The sequence below is a fragment of the Taudactylus pleione genome, unplaced genomic scaffold (assembly GCF_031769625.1).
Source record: "Taudactylus pleione unplaced genomic scaffold, aTauple2 ptg000676l, whole genome shotgun sequence".
Lineage (NCBI taxonomy): Eukaryota > Metazoa > Chordata > Amphibia > Anura > Myobatrachidae > Taudactylus > Taudactylus pleione.
Window position 1 is genome coordinate 145,633 of NW_028285078.1, and position 18,567 is coordinate 164,199.

Below are 18,567 nucleotides of genomic sequence, written 5' to 3' on the forward strand. Positions count from 1 at the left end.
TTAGCAGAAAAAGAGCACAGATGCCACCTCCACCCAGGGAGAGTTACCAATATAGGGAAGTATCCCATCCGCAAGGCTAAAGCACTAGGACAACTATGAAGGTACCATTCAGGTACCTGTCAGTGTGCTGAATTTATCAACAGATACTGAACAGGAAACAAACCAGGCCCCCTGTATGGAACATAGAGACTGTCACACTTTATAGTAAAAATGTGCATTAGCCCATAGATGCGCTTCAGTCCATAAACCCAACAGATTCCAGTAGAATAGGGTCACAAATCTCAATGTTACAACTATGCACCTACACACCAGGAAAGCTCTAAAGTGTACAGCCAACTGATTTAAAAGAACTGAAGGCTGCTAGGACAGCAGCTAGGGTGCGTAAGATAGAATAACAGCTATGTCAGGATGCATGAAAAGGAAGCATCTTCCGAGGTATTAGTGGGGTAAGCCCGCTTACCTGTGAGCGACCAGAAGCCCTCTGGACGCTATGTAGAATGTCACTGACCTTATTCATCTCACAGCAACCCACCACGACAGGTACAGAGAGTAGCCTCAGTGGGCAAAGATCAATGCTCTACAGCACGGACTTCAGTCTGGAGATGCTGCAGAAGAAAATACTGTAGAAACTAGCAAATTGTTAGTGGAGACAAGAAGGCCGTACAACAGGACGCTATACCTGAGCCTGTTCCATTAGGGATATGTATCCATATAGAGATTACACATACCCCAAAAACGGTCTGCTAGTGTATCCTTACATTAACACTTATAATGGTGAAGTGTGTATTACGCCCACAATCTGATACAACCCAGGCCAGACCCTGCCTATATCGGCGGGTGGCCCTAGGCCTCATGTAAATTAACTAAATAAGCCATGAGGATGGAATAGATCCTGGATTCTCTATGTACTGATAGGAAATGTACCCAAGGGACCATCAGATACCCATTTTATTGAGATATGCGACAAGACAATAATATAAAGTACCAGAATCGATACTGGGAAAGGTACCTGTACATAGACATAGAATGCGTTAATTATCCCAAGTAAGAAGAGATATATATATGTAGTGATAACGCCAGTCAGGGCCAAAAACAGATTTCTCCAATTATTAGGAAAATTCATACAAGGAACGGGAATATATCAGTATATATACACAATTACACATACACACACATAAACATAGCTGCATGAAAAGGCAAACTCTTTGAAAGGAAGAGTTAGTACCGACATAGTAAGTCAGTTGTCAAACTCCTGCACCAGGAGATCAGCACGCTACATACATATACACACACACACACATATATATATCCCGCAATAGGAGATCAGCATGCTATATCTATATATACACACACTGCATTCCTAGTGTCTTACAAGTTGGTTACTAAGTGCGCCCTAAAGTGTAGTTGTAATTAATAGGTCCCCCGAAGTGGACGCCGTAGATATAGACTGATGGAAACAGGACTATAACCCGAGGCGGGTGTAAGTACATATACATGTGTGGACATACAGGAAGGCCCCAGGACATGTATAGAGTCCATACTAGAAGCAATGCCGTAGGAGCCTGTGACTATCCTATGTAAGCTGCAGAACATGACTCTAGTCTATAGAGCCACCATATAATATGTATGGATATAACAGACAGCTTCTGGTAAACCCTGGCAGCTTTCCAGACGTGGAATAATATGTACCTTAATGATTGTGGAAGTATAGGCATACCTACACATATCCATAATTATATACATATACACACACACCACCCAATCCCTAGGGAGAGATGGTGTAAGCGGAGTTATAGAACAAACTACCGGATCAGGAGAGTCCAGCCTCTCGTCGCAGCATCCTCTTTAAATATGCTAGGTATCAGACATAAAACTGAGAAGAACATATCCTACCCCTGCTTTAATGGTAAGGATAAGAAGCAAAAAAAAAAATATATATATATATATATATATATATATATATACATATATATATATATACTACACACACAAATCCCCACATGCCTACGCGTACCTACATACAAGATTAGTAGGTGACGATATAATTTGAAAAATATAACATGGGCAATAGTTAGAGCCATGGAAGGAACTGAGCCCCAGGTCTTAACGCCAGGTTTAGTTTAAAATACAAGTATATACATACATGTGGCTTACCTCCACGCAGGGAGACTGCTCATGTGCCGCGCGTGGCTGTCATTCTGCTACGGCGTTGGGGCAGGAAATGTTAGCAACGTACTATCCCAGACTGATTGCCATCCTGGGACCCTTCCGTTACCGGTGTACTCGCCTTATCAGGTGTGCCCTTCTGGCTCCAGATGATGGAAATCAAAAGATGACCTCAGTGATGCGAGACAGCAATGCCAACCACCACAACGGCCATATGTTACTACTTCGTGTTGTGTGTGCTGCCGAAGGGAATAAATAAGATATAAATCCATATAGATGCACAGATGCATACCTTCTAAGGTAAGCACCGAAGGCTGTTGAGATTTAACATATGTGCAGCCACATATATGCATGAGAAGAGTACGGCTCATTCTTAAGGCGAGCCAATGTGAGGCATAAGCCTGAGGATGGGACGCACCCTTTTTGTAACCTTGAGTTAAAGATATGCAATAACCGTAATTTCTGGCAGCAGCCAGAACAGTGGCCCGACTATGCATACTATACACATTTAGGCAGAGTGATCTCTGGCAGCTATAGATGGAAGAAACACACTGCATTATTCTGTTACACATCAAGCATATTTGCCCCAGATGTTCAATGTAATAAGCCTGCCGCACCTGGTATACCCAGGGGGTCTCCCATCCAAGTACTAACCAGGCCTGGCGCTGCTTAGCGTCCAAGATCAGACGAGATCGGGCGTGTGGCCGTAGGCGCTGATAGATATGTGGTGGGCAAAGTGGCGTGGACACAACCTCTATATTAGGCTGTGGCATGTTCCTCCCTGTGCTTCATTTTTTTTTTTTTTTTAAATATAATATTAAACCAGTACACTGCCCAGTTCCGTAGGGGAACTACCGACGTGCAATATAACAGAGATGAGGCAGAGCCAGAATCTATATAAAGACTGCAGGTTAAATTACAAACTCCACAGTTGTGCCGTTAAACCTAATAAGACCAGGTGCTGTAGGTTTAAGTAAAGAAAAAAACGGAAGAGGCCATATGCAAGCACAGGGAGAACATACAAACTCCAAACAGTTAGGGACGTACTGGGAATAAAACCCACAACCCTGTTAAGGGTTGCACCCCCCACAGAACTCCAGAGTGAGGATGCAGGAGATGCTGGCAATAAGCCCCGGCTCCTTTTAAGGCAGGTGCATATGCTGTTTTAGAATACTCGCTGGAGGTAATGGCGGCATCTGTGCACGCCAGCATGGACTAGACTCCGCCCCTTATCAATAAGCGGGCGGGGCGCAAACAATGGCTGGTATAGCAGACATAATGCGAGTGGGGGAGCGGGAACGTAATAGCCAGCGCCGGTGCATCTTCATACAAGCACCGGCGCCGCAACCAGCAGCCGAGAGCGCTGTGAATAACAGCCTCGCTCTCCGGCGGCTGTGTGCAGAAGCCAGCGCTTCTACAAGCACCAGCGCGGCAGGGAACAGCCGCGCTGAGCAGCTCCCTAAGCCCCGCCATGCGGCCAATTGTAGCCAGCGCCGGTGCAATCTCCGGCGCCGCAACCAGCAGCCGAGAGCGCTGTGAATAACAGCATCGCTCTCCGGCGGCTGTGCTCCTCCCCCTGCAGAAGCCAGCGCCAGTGCTTTTTCAAGCGCCAGCGCGGCAGGGAACAGCCGCGCTGCTGCGCAATGTAGACTCCCTTATGGGAGTAGCGGGTCGCGGCAGGCTCCCTCCCCGTGGGGATATAGCAGAGGGAGGATTCGGCTCTCGTGAGAGCAGCAAACAGAGCGCTGTCAGGCTCTATAAAGTAAGACAGCGCTCATCGTGCAGGGATCAGGCATGCTGCTAGGCAGCAACATTACAGACTGTCTGAACAGTCTCCCTGTACATGTATCCGCGCTCTATGCGCGGTACCTCCGCCCCTTGTAATAACGCTAGCGGCGTTATAACAGGATTCCAGGAGGGGTTATACTACAGTATATACCACCTGAGCCTGGGAGGGGGCAGAGGGGCCGCAGATTAAACTCCGTTCCCCATGAGGGGAACAGAGCTATACTTACCACTGCTGGCATCAGGGCTGCGGCTAGGCATTCGGAAGCACGGACACATCCTCTATATTAAGCTGTGGCGTGTCCTCCCTGAGCTACTGCCAGGGTGCCTGGGACTCCGACACACACTCTTTTTAGTGGTGGCGGGTCTCCTGATGCCTCCATGTAGCAGGCTGACAGACGCAGTACTCTGTCAGCCTGTCCTCAATGCTTTGTGAAAGCTAGAAATTAAAATAAAGTTGAAATAAAAGAAAAAATACTAAGTGTGGGCTGGAGCTCAGCCCTATGTGACCGGCTCTCTCGGGCACATTCTAAAAACTGGGGCTGATGGGGCATAGAGGGGGAGGAGCCAGTCACACTTCAGAATTATTTAAAGTGCCAGGCTCTGCTCTACCACCGTCTATACCCCACTGTCTTGAACTCCAGTGTCCCCTAGTGGAAGAAGGAGAAACATATATTAAGTAGAGATGAGCAGTTCGGTTCTACTCGGTAACGTTCGTATCTGAAAAATGGCATCTTATTGGCTATCTGGCTCTCACGTGTCTTGGATAGCCAATTAGATAAATCCTAACTTGCGCTGACTTGGTGGCAACAACTGAGTAGAACCGAACCACTCATCTCTAATATTAAGGCACAGATACAACTAATACAGAATACCATACTGTACTTGTCATGACTATAACATATTAGCTTGTAGTTGCTCTCTTGCACCTCTCACTAAATGCCTCTTCCTCAGGCGTTCTTCTGTGGTCAGCAGCAGGAGATGTTTATTTCCTTTGCCCCATGATAAGACACAGATTTACTGTGCTCTCAAAATTGGATATCCATATAAAAGGTTTGTGTCAAAAGATAGGGCAAGGTAAATAATAAATGATAATAAATGTAACTGTTGATATGAAGACATGGCTGAAAAGCAAAGGTAGCATATATACCTCGATGTCGCGGCTACGTGCCACCTCAGTAAAGTTCTCATGCTGTTCCAGGGTCTTCTCCAGCTTGTCACCAGTCATACAGTAGCAGCGCAGACGTCCTTCCCGCCCATCTGACATCTTTGCAAACACCACAAAGCGAGCTGTGTATGGAACTGCGCTGAGCTCCCGGTAAAGCTGAGAGGAGAAGGAGACTGCTTCAGCGGTGCGGGGACAGTCTGACAGCCAAAACCTGGAGAGATTAGCAAAAGTCCATTGCGGTAAGCCATTACTTTTAGACCCTTATCTCAGAAAGTTATAGAATACAGCTATTACCTGGCAGAGACATTGGTTGTAAAGTTGGCACATTCATTGGCATACACTAATTTCGTAGTCCCAGTAATGTCTTCCCACTGAGCAGGAGCTGTTCCACCTGACAAGAAGCAGATGAAGATATGAAATCCACAACTAAAACGATATAATAAAAACAGTTTTGTTGACACAAGTGGACGCTACCTGTTACACTGCAGAGTAGCCTCAAGCTGGTGGTATCTCCTTCTCCACTGTCCCGGGGATTATCTTTCCAAGATGGCGGAAGGGGTATGCGTAGCCCTATTGGTCGATGAAATTTCCTACGCCGTGGCTCCACAGTGACAATAGGTCCAAATGTTGCTTGGTTACCGAGCAACCGAGACACCAATTCATCTGGCACTGATTGAGCCTAATGGAAGACAAACATTCAAATGTTACACTTCAAGTCCATTGTACAAAGATGTTCCTTAGAGAAATTCTACTTGTCAATAAAAAGATCTTAGCTTTCCAATGCAGCCCCACAATGTGACACAAAGACAGTCTTTCATATGATTAAAATAGTGAATCCTTACCTGCAGTGACAGCTTCACTTTCTTGGTTACAGCAGTTGGGGGGAAGGTGGCTTGAACTTGGGGTACTAATCGGCTTTTCAGGGCACCCCCATCTGGGCCAATGAGTTCACAGTCCTGACATACCCGTGACATCACCACAAAGTACAGGGGGAAGTCCGTGGTAACAATACGACAAAGGCGTTTCTTATGCAACTCTTCTTCACTCTCCAGCTCTGAGAGGGGGGGACATGAATACAATAGTTATGTGAAGCTAAATGTAAACAAGTGAAATCTACCCTTACAAAGAAAATGGCCATTGTTTAATCAAATGAGTACTGACAATAGGGAAACACTGCTGCATTCATACAAGATTTTTTTCAAATTGCAGGCTTGTAAATGAAAGTGGGTAACTACTGTATCCTGATGACCCCATAAACACAGATGGGAACCATCGGCCCAAACAACTTTTGCATTCTGAGTCATCAGATCCGATCAGTTCAGGTTTTCTACTTTGAAAGACCACACATTTTATATTGTTGGGCTAATTTGTCAATAACTACCTGTCAATATACCAGACATGCATAAGATACCAGATTTATGCTGGCCACCAATCTTGTCATTTTGACCAAACAGGCATGATACTATATAGTGTATGTACCAAGCATTTATGATCAATCAGATTTGTATATAGCCCACTCCCAGTCTAAATTCATGGAAGCCTTTTCTGTAGGTTTGCTTGGCCCCACCTTGAATTGTCCAGATAGATATGTGTAATAAGGTCAAACAAACCACAGATCCAGTCATTCAGGGCTCACAATCTACTGCCATATGTGTGGCCTGCATTAGTACAGTGAAGCCTTTCTGGGCCTAAGGCCAGTATTCAATTTGAGGCGAAAAGTCCAGACTTTTCGCCTGCTGGACTTTTCACCTCCTTCGCCTGTTTTCCAGGCGGAAAAGTATTGCGCGTGTGCCCGCTATTCCCATATTCAATTCCAAAGTAGGAACAGGCGAAACTTGGATCAGCGAAAAAATACGTGAATTTTTGGGAAATAATTGTAGGACCCCCCCTAAAGATGTCCAGACCTGGGGGATCACTATAGGTACCCCCGTTTTTGCCTGCAGAAGAAAGTCGGGTTTTTAAATAGCCGCGGCAGGTGCTTTTTTCCCGACTTTGAAGAAGTGATGCAGAAGAGCACTTAGCTTTTTCTTTTCGTTTTTAAAAGTGGTCCCATCAAATTTGGGGTACATGAAAATGGGTGCAAGCATATTTTTAAGTCCCTAAAATGATTTTTTTAAATTCTGCAAAAATGCACCTGCCGCTGTCACCCGCATTGAAGAAAACACCTGCCGCATGCTTCCGACCCCCTCTGGAATCTATTTAACTATTTTAGAAGTGGTTTTTCCTATTTTTTTTTCACCCCAAATCTGTAAAAAACAAATTGGGGTGTCCCGATTTTTTTTTTTGACACAGATCGATTTAAGGGGTCATTCCCAATGGTGCAGGTTAATTTTTTTAAGCCTACACCCGTATAACCCCAAACCCTGCATTTTTTTTCTTCAGGCGAATATTTATCCCCGTTTTTTTACATTGACTTTTTGCCCCGGCAAAAAGTCAATGTAATTGAATATGGGGATAATGAAAATAGGCGAAAATGACGTCATCGGCGATTCATTTCGCCGATTCCGACATTTCGCCTCAAATTGAATACGGCCCTAAATCTGATAATAAAGATTTCCCCAACTACAAAAGTATAATTATAATTTCAAGTGATAATTTCTATAGGATTAAGGGAAGTTAAACATTGTTTATGAATATTAATGTTACCAAATGTTGATATTATGTCAATTTAAATGTTTTTAGTTTAGTTACCTATTCATTCAATTTTATCAATGCACTAATGTTGCTACGATATTTAAAAATTTTGGACAAACCTAGCTTAATACCACATTCCCTTTAGTACATGAGACGATCACCCCATCTGGTCGTAGCTTGTCATACAGAACTTTGCCCTCAGAGATGACCAGTCATCATCAATTGGGGGTGTTACTCCCCAGGCTTCGACAGCAATCTGGAATTCTCTGATTTAATGGATATCTAGGACAATCCTTCAGTTGACCATGCTTATCACCCCATCAAGCACTTTGGACTGATAGTAATATTCGAGAGTCCACAGGCTAGAAAGATGATGGAGGAAGAATTGCATGGTAGAAGGCAATCCTAAAACAATCAAGCATACTAAAGAATAAAAAGCTCTATTGTCTGCTGCTGTAATCTCATTTGACAAATTCAGCTTAGCCTATGTGTACAATGGAGAGGCTTAATGAGTCTTCAGCCTAATATTGCCATATCCCAGTAAAGGTACAGTACAATCTTCTTTACATTTATGTTATCCTTCATTGTGGCTGGCATTGCAACAGTATCATCCCAGGATTCCAGGATTGAGAATCTGAGTTATCTGGCCTCTTGGACAAGCTTCCACTTCCTGTTTGGAGAAGACATTGTCGGAACACTGGACCCACCCCCAACAAGCTTTCTAACAAAGTTAATTGATGTAATTAGTACAGCAAAATAATTCAATACTCGCAGACCTCTATCTTTCCTGAACCAACAAAGGAAGCTGTCATGCTATTTATGTTCCAAGTTATTCAGAACACAACATAGGACTGAAAATGCCCCGGTGAGCATTTCCAATGATTTTCTTGTGGCAAGAGACAGAAGTGATTGTTCGATATTAATCCACCTTAACATCTTGCAGATTATGATATTATGGATATTGGAATATTATAACAGAGCACTAGAAGATTTATATGGACTGGATGGCACTATCCTTATATAAATCTAGGATGACACCTTGATAAAGGCTTTTCTAAGCAGAAAAGCGTTGGTGGATCAGTGAGGAGGTAACCGTGTAAACTGGAACAGAGGAGGTAGATTCTTGGCCCCAGGAGGTACCCTTTCTAGAAGTTATACTAAAAATGCTTGATGGTGTTTGCATACACCTGGTTAAACGGTACGCAGCCTCACAATTGTTTTAAATTGAAATTTGTCTCTAATAAAACCTTATCACACTATTGGCTACCCGTATGTGTTCCCTTTTATCTTTTGAGGAACAAGAGGTTCTAACACTATGGTGTGAAGAGGAGAAAGAGGCGATTTCATTTGGCAGACTGACTGGACTGTGAAGTAATTTGATTCCATTTACTGCATTCTTCAAACTTACCTATATTCCGGATATTTCGGAGGGTTCCTGGTATACTGAAGAACTTCTTGACTGATATATTGTTTATAAAAGTGGACATTTATATTAACTGTGACCCCAATTTAAGGTTCTGCTCAGGGTTCATTTCTATATTTTCACTATCCTTATATGTTTCAGATCTTTTCTCACGGACAGGTCACAGAGAAGAGGTATTCAGGAGAACACTTATCTGTACCAGTGCCCCTGCCATGTGGTGTTCCAGTGGATTTTGTCTTATTTCTGTGTTGTTTGCAGTACCATTAGACATCTTGGCCTGGAGTGCCACTGCTATACAGATGTTACTGAACCTTTTCTTTCCTTTTCAACAGGTAATATTAAGCCAATATCAATCCTCAATGGCTGTCTAGCTGAGTTGCAAGAGCGGGTGACATTGCTGAATGATAATAAAACAGAGGTTCTTCTGGTGGCATTTCGGCATATAATGACAAGGCTGCAGCTGGGGCAAGCAACTGGGCTTAAGCTTCGGGGTTCAAAGCTTCCAAACTGTACTCTGGCTTAACATGTAAGAATCAAGTGTCAGCTTCATGCTTTCATCTGAGGACAGAGCCAGGATCAATAATTTGAATCCTCCACGGGACCTTCCTACAATACTACTGCAATGACAGAACAACACCTGCTCTCCATTACCTTTGTAGCTAGTTATAATATAGATTTACTGACCTATAATATAGATTCAATGACCTACATAATGACCTATACTATACAATGAGTCCTTGACACTTGAGGTAGCTCCTGGTTCTTTATATTCCACCCTACTAACTTGGAGCCACAAGTGAAGCACTATTAACATTACTGGGATTGCCCTGCACATCATTTGGGGTCAGGCTTTGGCTTTGTGCCTCTTCCTCATTGAACTTGCTGCCTCTCACGGTTCGAGAAGCCTCCTCTCTAGATGCGGGACTTACCTGTATACGTAAGCATCTGATTAATGCACAACTACTTGTCATGAAATCCAATGCTTACCTCACTCTTTATTTATTCTGTTCATCTTTTGTTATTTTTGTATAATTGTTTTATCCTGTGAGTGTGCAGTACTATGAGACCTAGGGAGAAAATAGGTCTGATTCTGAGTTAGACGCATCTGCGGTCACTTCCCTGTATGGCCACGGCAGCCTGCTTAGTAGCTTATGCTAATGCAAGAATCTGCCTGTGTATGCTAAAGTCTATGTGGCTGCATGTGGAAGCCTATCCGGCCCACTGTTCTTATGTCTGCAGCCATCATCATTAGTATTGGGAGTTACACCAGCCCCATGCTGGGGGCAAAAGATCCGGCTAAAACAGACGTCCCATCTTTGTCTGCACGCTATGGTCAAGCAAGGAAGTCAGTCTACACACCCACAGTTCAGTTCTTACGGTCTACCCAGGGCCGTAGCTAGGGTAGTGCGGCCGGTGCCATTGCACAGGGCACCACAGGTCAGGGGACGCTGTTTGGGCCTGTCAAATTTCTGTTTATTATCATTCTTGCTTGTAGCTTCCTCTTATTTCATCCCCAGCATCTCCTGGCCTCTCCTATCTCTTCCCTGGCCCTTCCCCATGAAGTCATGGCCCTTTTTTGGGTGCATTATGTCCCTTTGAAAAAATGAGGGGGCGCCAATGCTCTTTCTGGCACAGGGCACCAAAAAGTCTAGTTACGGCTCTGGCTCTACCGATCTCTCCGAATGTGCAGATACCTGATCTGGATTATGCGCATAAGCCGATTTCTTTCTTTGGCGCATGCACTGCATGATAAAATCTGCAAGATCTGTGCGCATTGCGACATGTGTGTGACTCACAATCAGCCCCAGGGATTTCTTTTGGTAACATATTAAAATAGATTTTTATGTTAAGTACACTAGGGAGTAGATTCATTCAGCTGCGGGCTTTACCGAGGGGCATTAGCTCCCAGGTCAAGCGCTCCGGAGGCTGCAAAGAAACAACTCTACATTAAGCGCCCCCTCGGGGCTAATTTAATTTGCCGCTAGATGTAGGGGGAACAGACAGATGTTTTATCTTTTTAATTAAAAAAAATCTCACCTGACAAATGTTTATTTCTCATGCAGAGGCAAATTAGTTACCAGCAACCTGAGAGAAACAGTCCAAATACTGGCACCTTGTGTCACCAACTTTGCACATTTTCCTGTGTACCCCAAAGAAGTGTAAAGGAAAATGTGCGATGTTGGGGTGTCTTGGTGTGTACAGCCGCACTTCCTGACTGCAAATCACGGAGAATTGAAGTGTCCACAGAGACTCAAAAAGACCTCCCCTTTTATAACTAAGAAAGCCAATGCAAACTGGTAACTACAGGTACAATTAGTAATGCTTTGCATCCAACAGCTGACTCAGCTACCCTAAGCAAGAGCTCCGACCTGAGTAGCCATGGAGAGTAAAGATCTTTATCCTATTTGCTAAAGGGGTAAGTGGATCAGAGACTGGAGCCAGTCTAACAGGAATCTGCCACAGTGCAAAGAAACGCGTCAGTCCGTTGCTACCTGTACGTGTTGCCAGTGAACTACTAAAGACCTCACACCTCTGCATTTTGAACTATTTATCCTACTGATTGCAGAACTTTACTTACATCCATTTTCAGCTCATTTCTAAAATGGCTTTATTTGAGCTCACACTATGTGTCAGACATTGGATTGCATCAGTATTCGTTCAAAGAGGACCCAGCCTATGTGAGATCTACTCAAGCCTTTGGTAAATATGATGAAGATCTCCGCTCTTCCTGGCTACTCATTCCTAAGGTTTTCCTGATTCATCACTGGGTGTTACATGTATACAGCCCCCTTACATGCTGAATTTCAAGTCACCCAGTAGCTACTATTTTTTTCAATATGCATGTGCATATGCTGGATCAATTGACTACATCCAATTTGATATTAGTATTTTCCACTTCATGTTACCCATTTTATTTTCTCATTTTTATTTTAGTAAAATTGTGATTTATATTCTATTCATATCTTTGATTAAACCATTTTTTAACACCTTTCGGTGCTAAGTATATTTCTTCTAGTTTTCACAAGCGCTGTGTTCTTTTGACTGTTTACATCTACTTTTAGGGGTAAATTTACTAAAGTGAGAGTTTTTAGAAGAGAGTTTTAGAAGAGATGTTGCCCATAGCAACCAATATGATTCTAGCTATTATCTTCTAGAAGGTGCTAGTTAAATGTTAAGTAGAATCTGATTGGTTGCTATGGGCAATATCTCTTCTAAAACTCACTTCTAAAAACTCTCACTTTAGTAAATTTACCCCTTAGTATCTCAAATCTCAAAAAAATAAATATACAGCATTTGATTGCTAAATTGCCTCTGCGAGACATCTCATACCTTCATCCATCCCGCTGAGGGCCTCCTCCAAGTATTCCCTCCCATACCGGTTCTGATGTTCTTTCCACACTGACCCGTTATCACTACGCAGAATGACCAGTTCCCGATCACCACGACCAGCTGAGGAAAAGTGGGGGATCTCTACCACCACTGGGCTGTGAGACAGGGAGTGTGAGATTGGCTATAGGCTGCATGGATAATGTTGTCTTAGAACAGTTATGTAGACAAAAAAATGACCAATAAATATTTTTTAAGTGATGAAACTTGACACATGTGACATGGGGTAATAAAATGCAGCTCCCACCTCAGAAACTGTGCTCCAGTAGGACCCAGGGCAATGATCCTGCTCGTCAGTCCCTCTTCCTCACCCAGCGGAGGTGGGCAGTTGAGTTTTTGTGGTTTCACAAGTCGGCAAGTGATGCGCGTGGGCGCAGCACATGTCCTGGGTGGGATGATAACTCGCAGACCATTGTGACGACTTCCGCGCATAGAACCACCCCGGGCATCTACCATAAAACTGACTAAAAACCTGCAAGAAACAATAGTCTATCATAGAAGTATATATTTGACTATGCAAGCCAAGATTACAAGAACATACCATACATAATGTATGTATATATAAACTGGCATGTAGCAGAGAGATTTGTCACTGTGTCTCCATGGTCACCAAATGCCATATGTATAATAGCTTTCATGAATATTCCTTGTATAATCCACGTTCTAGTCATCCAACAGTTATTTATAAACCAGCTTTAGGACAACTACTTATTTCTGAATATACAAACACCATCTGTGATACAACACTTGTCAAGATTGCTTCTCTGAAACATTGGAGCCCCCCCAAACTAGCTTTTAATGCAATGTGATAAGTTGTATATTAAAATCATTTGCAGAGTTCATACAAGTTACAGCACAAGTTGGTCAGAGAATAGAACTATTCTACTTTTATGTCACTATACACAGGTGACTATTATGAATGGTATACGGATATTATTAATTATGCACAGATGATCACTGCACTCATTAGTATTGTGAAGTGGGAAACACAGAGCTGCTGGGGATTTCACATGTCCAATTGTTTGATTAGTATTATTTGTTTATTAATTATTAATTTATATAGAGTCACCATATGAGAACATACAAACTATACACAGATAGGGTCTTAGTCTGGAATTTAACTCATGACCTCTGTGCGGTAAGGCAGCAATGCTAACCACTAACCGAGCTGCCCTGTACAGATTTTTTTGCTGTATATTAATGCAATTTAATTGTATTTTCTTAGACAGAGATGTTTGGCCCAGGTCTGTGAGACAGCAATGCTAACCACTGTGCCACCCAGCATTTCTCCAAACTGCACATCATTTTAGTGACTTTGAGTTATGTCAACGACATCAGTGCAGTTATCTACTAATTACAGTAAGTCAAAGATAAACTCCAGACATGAAAGGATCTGTCACCTATATAAGGCTGGTAACAGTATGACATATATTTATAGGAATCCTATTCATTCTAATGGCCCTCCTACACCATTTCTGTAGTGGCGGTGGCTGGGCAATTTTACTGTAGCATACTCCACAGGCAGAAAATGAACATCCACTGAAAAGTACAGAATACATCATTTTCATTGTACCTGCTCATTGTTACATTTAATACAAATAATGACTGTCCTACTGGTCACTCACCCTGTGTGCACAGGACTGGCCACGGGACTGATGTTGTCTGACGTTTCAGTAGCTGGACTGCTAGGGATCAAGGACTCTTCATCTAACTCTCTAGACAACTAAATCCAGAGAGGGTAAAAATTACAAGATTAATTTAATGTTTTCAAGGTCAGTTTACATATCTTTATAACATTTTATTGCAGTTGGGGACATTTGGGAAACCTTACAGATAGGAAAGATGTTATTTATGTGCATATTAAATGTCTAAACATGTATTTTAGATACTGTAACAACAGTCAAGTCTTCTAACTTGCACTAGATGGATAATAGCTAACTTTTGATTGGTTGCTACCTTCAGACCATGTTCGTAATTAACCCTGAGTAATTTAGCAACAAAGAAACACGTTGGGTAATCTTCTTGCTATCTTCAACATTGGTTGGAGCTATCCTGGAATTAAGCTTGATGTTGGGAGCTTATATACCTGGGAACGAATGCAGCGGATCGGGTGAATCATACTTGCTTAGAACCTTTGCCAGATAAGCTGCTATGAGATCTTATTAGAGTATCTGTGATGATATCTATTTTCTGTTGAATAAACTATTCAGAGACATACTACATTATCATTGCTATTGGTTGTGTGCGGTGTATTTGGTATGTGGGTATATTGCAGGCCAGCATGTACCAGAGAGAAGGAATTCCTACAGTGGAACCAAAGAAACCCAGATAAGATTATACCAAGTCCATTTTAAGTGTGTAGATATTATTATTATACAGTTTTACATCACCAGATCCTTAATTCCTACACTATCAGCACTTTAGTGGTCTTTGATCTTTGGTTGGCTTGGCTAATCCACAAGCTGCTAACAAAATTATTGGAATTATTGTATATTGCATATGATAAGCACAAACAGATTTATTTCTTGAACCCTTTAGGATTTTTCTATTAAAATCATTGTCCTTAGTACATAAAAACCTTTGTGTATATAGAAATTTACTGTTGGTCTTGATATATCCAGCAATTACTAATTGTTATGTTAGGAATGTACAGTAGGAAGCACTATCTTTTATTCAGATCTAGATTATGTCAGCAATTGTAGTGTAGATATACTGTTGTTAAACTGCTAATGTGACTTTATTGTAGTAGTTACCGGTTCGTCGTCCTCTCTTTTCAGTATGACTGCTTCCGGGGTGACACAGGGAATTCTGGGTATTGCAGGTGATCCAACTCTGTAAAAGAAGGTAAATACATTACTGCACTAAGGAAAATAAAAGCCCCGAGCAATGACATGAACCATTGCTGCTTACACATGGTCCAGTTTGGGTAAGAACTCCATGTCCGTATCATCATCTGGCTCCCTGGGCCCCGAGGGAGGAGGCCTGAAATCTGGTGGCTCTTCCCCTAAAACAAAAAGTAAAGGTGGAATACAGACACTGGCCAATCACAATTATAGTACATCCAGACAAATGGGGTCACACACAAACACACTAACTCTGCACTGTATGGATTTCTGACACAACTCTGCAGAGGACAGTAACACATACAATTAACACTTGTAAAGCGTGCACATAGGCAAGCACGCACACATACAGAAACATGCAATAGGAGCACATGGACACACAAATACAAGCGTATCTGAACACCTTGCAGTAATGATCCACAGAGAAGCTTGTAATATTATGCATTATGTTAATGAGATGCATGATTATGTTAGAGACTATAGAATGGGAAGCGTTCATTTTATATGGTAGTCACTGTGCAATATCGGCTTTAGCTTTGACATGTAGAAGCATTCATTTAAATCATATGATAATGGACTATTAAGTTTAACAGTTATGCTTATGGTATTAAAGAGATGTTTAGAAGATTTTAGCAAGGACTCAGAGAGGAGTTAATATGAAGTGAAATAATAACATTGTCATTGCTTTAAGGTCATTGGCTGGGGTAAAACAAGTAGATTTATACTGATATTTACCTAGGCATGTGTCTATGGAACGATGTATCTGTATTTTATTAATATGTATTACTATTATACAACTAATATGAACTAAACCTTATTTTATACCGCAGTGTGATTGAATATTTATTTCCCCAAATGTTGCAAACATAAAAAGCTACAGTAATACCACACAGCTCTTTGGCAGTGGGTAAAGTGGTTCTGATGTAGGGCAAAAGGCTCAAACAATAAAGCATAACAGGTCAAGTAAGCATGCTATGATCTCATTGGCCCTGCCTTAGTGTATGAAAACACCAATCTGTGCAGAGAATTTGGGGTATCGTTCAACATCGATGTTGTTTTCTGGGGCTAAATCATCCATTTACTAATACTTAAAAAAAGAAATCAAAAATTGTCTGTTAGTATACTCTATGTGTGATTTAGCCCCCAGAAACACAACATCGATTTTGATTGATTTTAATTGATATTAAATCGATTAAAATCGACCTTTAGTACATATACCCCTTTATGTTACTTAGGTGACCGCACATTTGTTAGTTACACTCCAATTCTGAATTCTGCATTGACGCAAACTAAAGAATATATTCCCCCTAAAATATCATCTGTACGCTAAGGAGTGGGACAGATCTAATTAAGAAATTATAAAAAAAAAAAAAAATATCCAGTATTCAGATTACTTGCTTAAATGTTGCCACATTTATTCCTGTTGAGAAGGCCAATTAGATGTACATATGGTATGTATATAGCATAACAATGCAGAGTATTACTAAAAGCACTTCAGTTGTAAATGAACGCTAATTATCTGTTAATGAAAACCTAATGAGACATGATAATTACTTATGTTTATACAACGCTATTCAAAACCAACACCTAATTACCACTCTTGACGTTTTTACTCCCGAAGTGTAATAATTAAAATGATCATTTCTTAGTGCAGAAGTAAAGAGACTATACTAAACAATTCTGTGCTAATACAATATCCATGGAAAATGAAACTCATTCTGAGTCAGCAATTTAATAAGTGAATCCGTAGATGCTTTTACCACAACTAAATGAAAACGTTCAACAAAATATCTTGCTTAAAATGTTTTCTAAAATTAAATATAACAGAGCATAAGATGTACGATATTAACAAAAAAACGACTATAGTCTTCTTATAGCTCGGCTAGAGAGCCATGGCTCTGTTTCTGTAGTAAGGAACCACTGTAACAAGTGTTTGCAGGCTCATCGCAACAAAAGTCTAATTTAAGCAATTTAACTTCCCACTTGAGCTGCGCACATCTAGAGGATGGGGGCCAGATTCAGAGGTGGGCGCTAATGCAATTTTCTTTTGGACTCGCAGCTGTGATAATGTGCAAATGCTCCTCAGCCTTCCCCTTCTGTAATTGCCAGCACCAGAGATTGCAATCCACTGAGACGCCCGCTCTCAATGTCCACGGACAATGGAAATCCGCCAGAGGAGTAAGAACTCCCCCCTCGGTGCACTATCGCGATGACCAAGGACACTTGCGACTGCCTATGGATGGTCTCTTACTAGATTTTCTCTAATCATGACCTCTGTGGCTGCAGCTCTGCGTTTGAGAACGCAGCCTTGTTCACTCACACGCCCGTGACACTCCCATAACAGACTTTTTTTTTTTAGTTCACTTAAGGACACCTACCAGGAACGCCCATGCCTTTCCAACGTCATCTGAAATGGGTGCTATCCCGCATGCAACAGCGATCTGCGTACACTCAGTGGCACGCATGCACCCTAAGGGTTTCCAGGACACCATTGCTTCCACCTCTGAATTAGGCCCTGAATGCAGGATAAACTCGACTTTCTGTAGCTGAATACAGAGCAGATGCTGAGAAGCACTGAGGGTGCACAACTTCAGTGCTTTGTTTTGATACCCATGCCCTTTAAACTAATATGCTGTGGTCTATGAAAATCACAGGCTATTCCCATTCCCTGACAGCAGATGTAGCATTAATCTTGGCAGATTACATTAAGCAGACTAAGGGCCTGATTCAGCGATGGGCGCAATGCTGATGTTTCCGCAAATGGCCGATGTTTTAATAACTGTGCATGCGTCGGAGTTGAACAGTGCATGCGTCCCGATAGACTGCCATTGTCGCTCGCAGTAAGGTGATTGACAGGTAAGGACTGTTTGTGGGCGGCAATGAGGGTGGTGGTGACTCAAACGCAAACGTGCCGCAACCATTCGCATGACGTGTATGAGACTGCGACTGCGATCCCATACATGGCTGCAAAGGCTCCTGCGTCTCAGTTCTCGCGGCCCTGCTGCACAACCATGGGGTTACTATGAACTTTGATGATCAATCATTTGGATTGGCAAAGCTGCTCCTGCGTCTCATTACAAATTCCGGCAGCTGCAACATTTGCATATTCTTCCACAGCGGCTGCGTACAAAGAGGTGGGCGCCATAGGACTTGTATCCATC

At 42.3% G+C, this 18,567-nt stretch overlaps 1 protein-coding gene across 10 annotated transcripts in view; it reads right to left on the bottom strand.

The window, feature by feature from the left end:
- The window catches only part of ANK1 (ankyrin 1), a 350,835-nt gene that overhangs the window by 73,539 nt on the left and 258,729 nt on the right, over nucleotides 1-18,567 (bottom strand). For all 10 annotated transcript variants that reach the window (XR_015872444.1, XM_088455871.1, XM_088455874.1 and 7 more), the window contains 9 exons: nucleotides 15,474-15,567; nucleotides 15,317-15,395; nucleotides 14,189-14,286; nucleotides 12,811-13,035; nucleotides 12,507-12,661; nucleotides 5,962-6,173; nucleotides 5,594-5,798; nucleotides 5,414-5,510; nucleotides 5,102-5,330 (listed from right to left, as the gene is read on the bottom strand). Coding sequence is in view for 9 of the 10 variants with exons in the window: in XM_088455871.1 (XP_088311997.1) it covers nucleotides 5,102-5,330; nucleotides 5,414-5,510; nucleotides 5,594-5,798; nucleotides 5,962-6,173; nucleotides 12,507-12,661; nucleotides 12,811-13,035; nucleotides 14,189-14,286; nucleotides 15,317-15,395; nucleotides 15,474-15,567 (1,394 nt within the window). In the remaining variant the exon portion in view is untranslated. The remainder of the gene's footprint in view (nucleotides 1-5,101; nucleotides 5,331-5,413; nucleotides 5,511-5,593; nucleotides 5,799-5,961; nucleotides 6,174-12,506; nucleotides 12,662-12,810; nucleotides 13,036-14,188; nucleotides 14,287-15,316; nucleotides 15,396-15,473; nucleotides 15,568-18,567) is intronic.